This window comes from Hypanus sabinus, chromosome 2, assembly GCF_030144855.1.
Source record: "Hypanus sabinus isolate sHypSab1 chromosome 2, sHypSab1.hap1, whole genome shotgun sequence".
Classification (NCBI taxonomy): domain Eukaryota; kingdom Metazoa; phylum Chordata; class Chondrichthyes; order Myliobatiformes; family Dasyatidae; genus Hypanus; species Hypanus sabinus.
In genome coordinates, this window is record NC_082707.1 from 105,682,260 (window position 1) to 105,694,568 (window position 12,309).

General features: G+C 41.6%; 1 protein-coding gene across 2 annotated transcripts in view; it reads right to left on the reverse strand.

Annotated features, from left to right (window-relative positions):
* The window catches only part of LOC132381729 (solute carrier organic anion transporter family member 2A1-like), a 223,150-nt gene that overhangs the window by 146,299 nt on the left and 64,542 nt on the right, over positions 1-12,309 (reverse strand). The window contains exon 4 of one of the 2 annotated variants that reach the window (XM_059951304.1): positions 8,838-9,062. The exons of the other annotated variant lie outside the window; for it this stretch is intronic. Coding sequence (XP_059807287.1) covers positions 8,838-9,062 — 225 coding nt within the window. The remainder of the gene's footprint in view (positions 1-8,837; positions 9,063-12,309) is intronic. 2 annotated transcript variants of the gene reach the window in all.

Below are 12,309 nucleotides of genomic sequence, written 5' to 3' on the forward strand. Positions count from 1 at the left end.
AACCTATCAACAATCGCTTTAAATATACTCATTGACTTCGCCTCCACAGCCGCCTTTGGCAGTGAATTCAACAGATTCGCTACTTTCTCACTACAGAAATTCTTCATCAACACTCTTCTAAATGAATGTCCCTCTACTCAGAGGTTGTGCCCTCAAGACCCAAACTCACGCACTACAGGAAACATCATCCACATTCACTCCATCCAAACTTTTCAATATTCAATAGATTTCAAAGAGATCCTCCCCCTCATTCGCCTTAACTCCAGTGAGTCCATCAAAGTCCATAATAAGTCCATCAAAGTTTCTCATATTTGTGAAATCATTCTTGTGAACCTCCTCTGGATCCTCTCCAATGCCAGCACATCTGTTTTAGATAGGGGGCCCAAAGATACTCACAATACACCAAGTGTGGTCTGACCAATGCCTCATAAACATAAAGCATTACATCCTTGCTCTTATATTCTAGTCCTCTCGAGTTAAATGCTAACATCGCATTTTCCTTCCTTACCACTGTCTTAACCTAACAGTTAACCTTTAGGAAATCCTTCACAGGGACTTCCAAGTCAATTTGCACATCTGATTTTTGAATCTTTTCCCCATTTAGAAAACATTTATAACCATATAACAATTACAGCATGGAAACAGGCCATCTCGGCCATTCTAGTCCGTGCCAAATGCTTACTCTCACCTACTCGCGCCAACCTACACTCAGCCCATAACTCTCTATTCCCTTCCTGGCCATATACCTATCCAATTTTACTTTAAATGACAATATTGAACCTGCGTCTACCATTTCTACAGGAAGCTCGTTCCACACAGCTACCACTCTGAGTAAATACCCTGAGTAAATACTCTGAGTAAATACTCTGTAATACCCTTGTATTACCCCTAAACTTTTGCCCCAACTCTAAAGTCATGTCCTCTTGTTTGAATCCCCCCACTCTCAATGGAAAAAGCCTATCCATGTCACCTATCCACATCAACGCTATCTAACCCCTTCATAATTTTAAATAGCTCTATGAAGTTTACCCTCAACCTTCTACACTCCAAAGAATAAAGACCTAGCTTGTTCAATCTTTCCCTGTAACTTAGGGCTGAAACCCAGGTGACATTCTAATAAATCTTCTCTGTACTCTCTCTATTTTGTTGACATCTTTCCTATAATTCGGTGACCAGAACTGTACACAATACTCCAAATTTGGCCTTATCAATGCCTTGTACAATTTTAACATTACATCCCAGCTCCTATACTCAATGCTCTGACTTATAAAGGCCAGCATACCAAAAGCTTTCTTCACCACACTATCCACATGAGATTCCACCTTCAGGGAACTATGCACCATTATTCCTAGATCACTCTGTTCCACTGCATTCCTCAATGCCCTACCATTTACCATGTATGCCCTATTTGTATTATTCCGACCAAGATGTAGCACCTCACAATTATTAGCATTAAACTCCATCTGCCATCATTCAGCCCACTCTTCCAACTGGCCTAAATCCCTCTGCAAGCTTTGAAAACCTACTTCATTATCCACAATGCCACCTGCCTTAGTATCATCTGCATACTTACTAATCCAATTTACCACCCCATCATCCAGATCGTTAATGTATATGACAAACAACATTGGACCAGTACAGATCCCTGAGGCACACCACTAGTTACCGGACTCTAACCTGACAAAAGGTTATCCACCATTGCTCTCTGGCATCTCCTATCCAGACACTGTTGAATCCATTTTACTAATTCAATATTTATACCTAATGATTGAACCTTGCTAACTAACCTTCCAAGCGGAACCTTGTCAAAGGCCTTATTGAAGTCCATATAGCCAACATCCACTGCTTTACCCACGTCTATTGCCATTTCTAATGACATTTGAAATATCTCTGTCAGAGCCCCTGCTATTTCCACACTAACTTCCCTCAAGATCCTAGGGAACATCCTGTCAGGACCCAGAGACTTATCCACTTTTATATTCCTTAAAAGCGCCAGCACTTCCTCCTCTTTAATCGTCATAGTTTCCATAAATTCCCTACTTGTTTCCCTTACCTTACACAATTCAATATCCTTCTCCTTAGTGAATACCGAAGAAAAGAAATTGTTCAACATCTCCCCCATCTCTTTCGGCTCCACACATAGCTGTCCACTCTGATTCTCTAATGGACCAATTTTATCCCTTACTATCCTTTTGCTATTAATACAGCTGTAGAAACCCTTTGGATTTACTTTCATCTTACTTGCCAAAGCAACCTCGTATCTTCTTTTAGCTTTTCTAAATTCTTTCTTAAGATTCTTTTTACATTCTTTATATTCCTCGAGCACCTCATTTACTCCATGCTGCCTATATTTATTGTAGATATCTCTCTTTTTCCTAACAGTTTCCAATATTCCTTGAAAGCCATGGCTCTCTCAAAATTTTAACCTTTTCTTTCAACCTAACAGGAAAATTTCTCCTTTAAATGACGCTATTTCTCTATTACATCCTTTCCATAAAACAAATTGTCCCAATTCACTCCTTTTGAATTCTTTCGCATCTCCTCAAAGTAAGCCTTTCTCCAATCAAAAATTTCAACCCTGGGTCCAGTCCTATCCTTCTCCATACTTATATTGAAACTAACGGCATTGTGATCACTGGACCTGAACTGCTCCCCAACACATACCTCCTTTACCTGACCTATCTCCTTCCCTAACAGGAGATCCAACACTGCCCCCTCTCATTGAGTGATGCTTCAGTCTTCCACTCTCAGCCTCTTGCTTCGATTGAGAAGCCTTTCTACACCTTTCCTAAATTCCACTCAAATAGGCTCCCTAGACCTCTAATCTATCCTGCCAGAGCACCGCTGTAATATTTTCTGACAAGCAATGCAACACCTCCCCCTCTTGTCCCTCCGATTCTATCACACCTGAAGCAACGAAATCCAGGAATATTTAGTTGCCAATTACACTCCTCCTGTAACCATGTTTCACTAACAGCTACAACATCATATTTCCAGGTATCAATCCATGCTCTAAGCTCGTCCACCTTTCTTACAATGCTCCTAGTATTAAAATTAATGCACTTAAGAAATTCTCCACCTCTTCCTCTCTCTTTATCTCTAATGGTGCAAACAACTTTACTATCTTCTTTTTCTTCCTTCTCCCATACATCTGTTCCTACAGTCTGGTTCCCCTCCCCCCTTGTATCTAGTTTAAATCCACTGGAGCCTCTCTAGCAAACCTACCTACAAGAATATTTGTCCCCCTCCAGTTCAGATGTAAACTGTCCCACCAGAACAGCTCCCACCTTCTCTGGAAAACTGCCCAATTATCTGTAAATCTGAAGCCCTCCCTCCTGCACCATGTCTTCAGCCACATGTTGATCTGCGCTATCTTACTATTTCTAAACCTACCTGCATGTGGCACTGGTAGCAATCCTGAGATTGCTATCCTGGAGGTCCTGTCCTTTAACTTGGTGCCTAGCTCCCTAAACTCACCTTTCAGGACCTCCTCACTCTTCCTACCCACATCATTGGTCCCTACATGGACCATGACATCCGGCTGCTCACTCTCCCTCTTGAGAATACTGAGAACTCGATCCAAGATATCGCTGACCTGGCACCAGGGAGGCAACAGACCATCCGGGATTCTCGATCTCTTCCACAGAACCTCCTATCTGTCCCCCTAACTATCGAATCCCCCATCACTACTGCTCTCCTCTTTTCCTTCCTTCCCTTCTGAGCTGAGGGTCCAGTCTCGGTGCCAGCGACACAACCACTGCAACTTGTCCCTGGTAGGTCGTTCCCACCAACAGTGTCCAAAACGGTATACTTATTGTTGATGGGAATGGCCACAGGGATGCTCTGCTCAGTCTGTCCAACCCCTCTCCCTCTCCTGACAGTCACCCAACTACCTGTCTCCTGACTCTTAGGGGTGACTATCTCCCTGTAACTCCTGTCTATTTCTGCCTCTGCCTCCCGAATGGTCCAAAGTTCATCCAGCTCCAGCTCCAGTTCCTTACCACGGTTTGTCAGGAGCTGCAGCTGAATGCACCTTTTGCAGGTGTAGTCATCAAGGACAATTGTGCACGCCCTGACTTCCCACATACAGTACTGCAAACTGAGCACTCAACTGCCCTAACAGCTACCTCTATTACCTACTCCTAAGCTAATTAGATTAATTGAAGGAGCTTGGAGTGAAGCTCGTCTTCAGCCTTTGCTCGCATTTTAAATTCTCCCGCTGATCTCAGAGGCCAACTTTCACGCGCCTGCACAGTCTAGCCTCTTTTCCCCAATCAGTTAAAAAAGAAACGACCTCTCTGAGATGCCTTTACTTCTTCTCTCTCCGCCTCTTGCTTCAAGTTTAACATCCTTCTTCCTTATAGAGTTGAAGTACAGCACAGAACCAGGCCTTTCAGCACATTGAATCATGCTGTAACATTTAAACTGCCTACTCCCATTGACCAGCACCCAGATCATACAACCCATGTATTTAATGCAGCTTCTCTTAAAACATTGAAATCGAGCTCAGGTGAACCACTGGCAGTTCATTCCACACACTCATGACCCTCTGAGTGAACAAGTTTCTCCTCATGCCCCATTAAACATTTGACCTTTCACCCATAACCCAGGACTTTTAGTTGTAGTCCCACCCAAACTCAGTGGCAAAAGCCTGCTTGCATTTACCCTATCTATAGCCTTCATAATTTTGTATAGTAAATCTCTCCTCAATCTTCTACATTCCAAACAATAAAGTCCTGAACTATTCAATGTTTCTTTACAACTCAAGTCCTCCAGTCCGGCAACATTCTTGTAAATTTTCTTGGTACTCTTTCAACCTTATTTATATCTTTTCTGCAGGTAGGTGACCAAAACTGCACACAATACTTCAAATTAGGCCTCACCAATGTCTTATACAACTTCAACATAACATCCCATCTCCTGTACTCAGTACATTGATTTATGAAGGCCAATATGTCAACAGCTTTCCTTACGACTCTACTTACCTGTATCACCACTTTCAATGAATTATGTACCTCTATTCCCAGATCCCTTTGTTCTACCGCACTCCTCAGTGCCCTACCATTCACTGTGTAAGACCTAACCAGGGTTGGTCCTACCAAAGTGCAACACCTTGCACTTGTTTAAATCAAATTCCATATGCCAGTTTTCCAGCTGGTCCTGATCCTGCAGCCGGCTCTGATTGTCTTCTTCGCTATCCACTACACCCCCAATTTTGGTGTCATCTTCAAATTTCTTAGTCCATTTAGCCACATTGTCATCCAGATAATTGATATGGATTACAAACAACAGCAGACCCAGCACCAATCCCTGAGGAACTCCACTAGTTACAGGCCTCCAGTAAGAGAGGCAGCCCTCTACCACCACTCTGGAACCTCTCCCACAAAGTAATGTCTAATACAATTTACTACTTCATTTTGAATGCTGAGCAACTGACCCTTCTTGATCAACCTCCCTTGCTGTCCCAATCTGGAACAAGGCCAATTTTAGGAAATAAGACTACACAACATAGGAGTAGAATTAGGCCATTTGGCCCATCAAGTCTGCTCTGTCATTTCATCATGACTGATCCATTTTCTCTCTCAGCCTCAATCTCCTGCCTTCTCCCCATATCCCTTTATGCCCTGACTGATCAACCCTTCTTTGCTTTAAATCTACCCAATGACTTGCCCTCCACAGCCACCTCTGGCAACAAATTCCTGAGATTCACTGGCTAAAAAAGTTCCTCTTCATTTCCATTCTAAAAGGGCACCCTTCTATTCTGCGATGTATCCTCTGGTCTTAAACTCATCCACCATAGGAAATATCCTCTTCACATCCACTGTACTAGGGCCTTTCAACATGCAAAAGGTTTCAATCAAGTCACCCCTCATTCTTCTGAATTCTAGTGAATCTTGGCCCACAGCCATCAAATATTTTTCATATGACAAGCTGTTCAATCCTGGAATAATTTCTGTGAACGTCTTTTGAATCCCCTTTAGTGTCAGCACATCCTTTCTAATATAAGCCAAAACTGCTCTCAGTGCTCCAAGTGCGATCTGAACAATGCCTTTTAAAGCCTTAGCATTGCACCCTTGCTTTTAGCTAACCTACCAACATTGCCTTCTCACCAGACTCAACCTGAAAATTAACCTTTAGAGAATCCTGCACAAAGGCTCCCAAGTCACTTAGCATCTCAAATTTTTAAATTTTCTCTCCATTCAGAAGATAGTATACCCTTTTATTTCTTCTACCAAAGTGCATGACCATACACTTCCTAACACTGTATTCCATCTGCCACTTCTTTGCTCAGTCTCCTAATCTGTCCAAATCTTTATATAGCCTCTCTACTTCCTCAAAATGAGCTGCCCCTCCACCTATCTTCATATCGACCACAAACTTTGCAACAAAACCATCAATTCTGTCATCCAATTCATTGACATATAAAAATAAGCAGTCCCAGCACAGACTCCCGTGGAACACCGAGTGTCACTGGCAGCCAGCGAGAAAGGCTTACTTCATTCCCATGCTTTGACTCCTGCCAATGCTCTATCCATGCTGGTATCTTTCTTGTAATACCGTGGGCTCTTAACTTGTTATGCAGCCTCATGTGTGGCACCTTGTCAAAGGCCTCTGACAATCCAAGTACACAACATCCACCAATATTCCTTTGTCTATCCTGCTTATTATTTCTTCAAAGAATTCCAACAGATTTGTCAAGTAATATTTTCCCTTGAGGCCTATTTTATCATGACCCTCCAAGTACCTTGAGAACTCATTCTTAATAATTGACTCCATGTTTTGTGCTACAGGAGATGGGCAAGATTATTAATTATATTTGTCAGTGAGGTGAAAAATTATGCTTCCTTAAGGGATAAGGGAAACTAGTGGAGATGTTTTGGAGATCATATTACCAGGATGAGGTACTTGATAGCGCATTAAGGTACAAAAATTCTAAGGGCCTGGCCTCAAAATTTTGAAAGGCTGGAAATGAAATTTCAGTGGCCTTTACCCCTTTATTTTTAATCACAGGTGAAGTTCCTGAAGACTTGAAATAGTCTAATATCATTCCTTTGTTTAAGAAGTGTAGTAAGATTGTGTCATAATTATACAGAAGTAGGCCCTCTGATCAACCCACTCTATGCTGAACTATTACTCTGTCCAGTCCCATCAACTCACACCTGGACTCTCTCAGCCATGCACTTATTGAAAATTCTCTTAAATGTTGCTATCAAACATATGTTGCTTGTTCCAGACTCTCACCACCCTCATTTCACCTTACACCCTTAACCCATGACCTCTAACTTTGGTCTCAACCTACCTCAGTGAAAAAAAACCTGCCGCATTTACTTCATCTAAACCCCTCATAATTTTATATATCAAGTCTCCTCTTGATCTCCTATGCTGTAGGGAATAAAGTTGAAACCTATTCAACCTTTCCCTATAACTTGGGTCCATAAGTCCTGGCAGCATCCTTGTAATTTTTTCTGCACTTTTTCAATCTTATTGACATCTTCCCTGTAAGGAGGTGACTAAATCTTCAAACAAAACTCCAAATTAGGCCTCACCAACACCTTATAAAACTTCAATATAACATCTCAACTTCTGAACTCAATGTTTATAATAGCCAATGCGCCAAATGTCTCTTTAGCACCATATCAAGGGAACCAGGGATGAGCCAGGGAATCACAGGTTAGTCAACCTGACATCAGTGGTGGGAAGGGTACGAGAAGGAATCCTGATCTACCAGCATTTGGACTGGTGAAATATGATGACAAGATGTCAGCAAGTCTTGGCACATGGAATGGAACGTTTGAAGAACCTTTTAATTATTTTTGAGAAGGTAACCAAAAAAGATGAAGGTAGAGCAGTGTACGTTGTCTATATGGACTTTAGCTAGTCTTTGTCAAGCATCTGCATGACAGGCTGGTCTAAAAGGGACCATGCAATCCAGGAAGAGCTAGTTACCCAAAGATATTTCTTATAATGAAGTCCAGTTACTAGCAATCTGCCATCGGTGTCAGTATGGGCCCTTTCATTATTTTTAGAAATAATTTGGATGTGAATGCACGAGGCTTACTCAGTAAGTTTGCAGATGACTGAAAATTGATAGTGGAGAAGGTTATTGTATGATACAGGGAAGTCTTGATCAGTTAGAGAATGGGCCAAGAAGTGTGTAAATGGAGTTAACTATGTTGTATCTGGTACAGCATCCTTTCATAGTATAAGAAAACTACAGTGAATTCTGAGGACAACAGAAAAGGTTAATGGCTGACACCCTATTAGCACTGCAGGACTTGTATCTTTCTTAAACAAAGAGGCAGGTAGGAACAATTAACGTGAACCGTACCCATCCAACAAACTGCCTTTTCCAATAGCCACATTCTCTAAAGTGCAAAAGGCCTATTAAAACAAAAATTTTATATCATCTTAAAAGTTTCTTCCACATGGTTAATCTGATTAACCATTCTAGTTAGTCACCTCTTCCCACACAACTTTATCTATTACCTTAGTCACTGCACTACACCACAACCACTTTAAATCACTTTTTAAAACATTGTTTACACTGTTAGTGCATGCTGTATCTATGCACATTTTATTCCACATCTTTACTTCTAACTTCATTTTATACAATTCTTTATCATTGCTGAATACTGTTCCAACACACCACAGCAGTTTCCCAATATATGTAAATCTATGTGGCAAATAAATTAGATCCATTAAGGATCAGTAACCCTTGATGTTGATAAGATAAAAAATAAGATACACCTGGTTGTAGGGAAAATGTCATGGCACTCTAGATAAATAAATAACATCTATTTACAAAATAAACCATAATGATGTATTTTGAAACATACCTATATAGAGTGAAGCATTAGATGGTTCAGCAAAGTCATCAATGTATGAAATACCAAAGGGTTGAATCGGAACTGTCCCAATGCCCACCATTAGTTGGGCAATCACCATTATTCCCCAAACACTGCCAAGTTTCCTGAATTTGTGGCCTGAATTTTCACAAGATTCAAGCTGATGTGTCTGATTCATTTGTTGACAGGTGTCGGTGTTGAAATGGCTTGTATTTCCTGAAAAGTAAGCAGTTCATTCAGTTCAAATATTTCATTTAATTTGTTGTTTATCTTTGTTTTACAATTGCAGAAGAAATGGAGCAAAAAGGTAGCATAATGCTATTACAGCACCAGTAACCTGGTTTCAATCTGCAGTTGAATGTACATTCTCCACATGACTACATGGGCTTCCTCCAGATGCTCCACATTCCAAAGACACATAGGTTAATTAGCCACATGGGTGTAATTGGGTGGCATGGGCTCTTTGGGCTGGAAACTCCTGTTACCATGCTGTATCTCCAAGTAAAACATAAATAAATTGGGATGGACTTTAGTACTTTCTAATTCAGAGCACAAGTAGATCTGTGAGTCTACCATTGTACAATTTCTTAGGCTTTATTAACACCTTAGTGGACAGACTGATGAAGCACCAACCACCAAAGAGCTAACTTTCAGATAAGGCCTGCACTATTTTAGTAGTGAGCCAAAAAGATCCCGAGTCCCCATTTTGCAGAGGATGCTGTGGTCTGAGCTCTGGCCAAGCACTTCAGCAAAGAATTTTTTTAAAAATTGCCTAACAATTATCACATTCCCATAGGCAGATGTACAATGGAGAGCATTATGACTGGTTGCCTCACAGACCGGTATAGAGGCTCCAGTGCACAGGATCACAGAGTTGCAGATTTAACCAGCTCCATCACGAGGCAAACCCCAGCCTACCATAAAGAACATCTTCACGAGGTGGCACCTCAAAAGGCAGCATCTATCAGTAAAGATCTTTACTATCCAGGATGCAGCTCCTTTCATTACTAACATCAGGGAAGCAGCGTTGGAGCCTGAAGATCCAAAAGCTTCTTCCCCTCTGCCATCAGATTTCTGAGTGGTCCACGAACACTAGCTTGTTATTCAATTTTGTTTTGCACTATTTATTTTAGAATGTGTAGTAATTTTAGTCTGCACTGTTAAAATAATAAATTTCACATCCTATATGACAGTGATAATAAACCTGATTTGAACTCATGAATCAAGAGTCTATAATTCAGAGGACTCTGAACCCCTCAAAGAGTTTCAAAATTATTCTATTTCTATTAATCTTCAGGACAGCATGATGTCATAAAATACTCCAGATTAATGCAAACCCATTTCCTTTCTATTAGGAAACTTTTGTTTTGAGACTGGCAAAGTGATACCCACTCTAAACCGAGGAAGAGGTAAAGTGTGCCTTAAAGTAATCATCCAGCATTCCACCTTAGCCTCATCAAGGTTAGCAGTGTGGTAATGCTTTCCAGTGCCAGCCAGCACAATTTCCATGCTGCTTGGTGCAATGCAAAACAATGCTTTTCACTCTATGTTTCAATGTGCATGTGAATCAGAATCAGGCATATATTATCATTAGAGTGTCGTGAAATCCGACATGTCAGTGCATGGCGACCTCTTGTGTCAAGATGAGGCCAACATCAACATCTGGGTAGCCTGATGACATGAATAACAATTTCTCCTTCTGGTAATGTTTTCCCTCCCCCTCCCCTCTTCTTCTATTCTCCGTTCTGACCTTTTTAACCTCTTCTCACCTGCTTATCACTTCCTCATGGGTCCCTCCTCCTTCCCTTTCTCCTGTGGTCTACTTTCCTCTCGTATCAGATTCCTTCTTCTCCAACTCTTTACCTTTGCAGCCCACTTGGCTTCACCTATCATCTTCCAGCTATCGTCCTTCCCCACCCCCCACCTTTTTATACCGGCATCTTCCTCCTTCTGCTTAAGTCCTGAAGAAGGGTCTCAACCCAAAATGTCGACTATTCATTTCCATCGATGCTGCCTGAACTGCTGAGTTCCTCCAGCATGTTGTGTATGTTGCTTTGGATTTCCAGTGTCTGCAGATTTTGTCGTGTTTATGTCATAAAATTTGTGGTTTTACAGCAGCAATACCGTGTAATACATAAAAAAACTATCAATTACAATAAGAAATACATCTATAATTAAATAACTAGTGCAAAAAGAGAGCAAAATATAGTGAGATCAGTACTTAATGAATAAATTAACATGTTTCACAGCAAACTTCATTTTAAAATAACAGAGTTCAAACTAGTCGAGGCTTGCATTTCATTCTCCCTCCCCCCCCCCCCATTTTAATTCATTCCCATGTGACAGTTAATTGCGTTATTTTTAAAGCAGTCATGGAAAGGAAACAATATACTGAATATATATTATTTCCCTTCCATCATTGAATCTTGCCACCTGTTGACCAGTGTTTAATCACAGATGTTCATACCCAAAGAATATGGTGCCCTGATTCTACACAGACAATGGAAGTCAAAATGATGTCTGTTTTCACTGGTACCCTAAAAAGCTACGATACTGGCACCTTCACAGTGGTAGTGATTCAAGCACCCCAAGGATCAGCATCATGGAAAGACAGCTGGTGCACAGTGAGCAATTAGGGATGCTAAGGGTCCCTAAAGACAATGCAGAAGCTGCTGTAGACTTCAACACTCCAATCTGATAGTAGGTCTAATAACCTATTCCCGCATTTAATGGGGTCTTCAAAATTAAACAAAGCTCATTGTGTGGGTGGGCCAGTGTTAGAGTGGGGAGTTCAGGTTTTGGTTCAAGGAGGCTTTGGCAAGCAGAGACAAAGGCAATAGGTACTTTTTTTCATTTAAGTTTTCTTTCAGTTAGAGCAATGGCGTTGCCAAGCAGAATAGAAGAAGCTCCTCTTGCCGGATGTGGTAAGGCAGGGAGACCTCCAGTATTCCTCAGAACTACACCTGCAAGAAATGCATCCAGCTGCAGCTTCTTTCAGACTATGTCAAGGAACTGCAGCTGGAACTGGATGAACTAAGCATCATTTGATAAGTGGAGAGGTTGATCAACCAGATGTACAGGGACATGGTAACAGTCAAAGAACAGGGCACAGGTGACCATCAGCAGGGGGAAAGGGGTTAGGCAGCACAAGAGTGCCCTTGCGAGTGTGCCTTTCAACAACGGGTACACTGCTGGGGGTGGGGGATGAGGGGCAATGCCCTAGCCGAGGAAAGCCACAGCAGTCAGGTCTCTGGCACTAAATTTGGCTCTGTGACTCAGAAGGGAAAAGGGGAGAAGAGTAGAATTGTAATGATATGGAATTAATTGGTTAGGGGAACAGACAGGTAGTTCTCTGGGTGAGCACAAGATTCCTAGATGGTACATTACCTCCCAGGTGCCAGGGACATCTCGGACCGAGTCCACAACATTCTGAAGTGGGAAGGTGATCAGCCAGAGGTTGTGA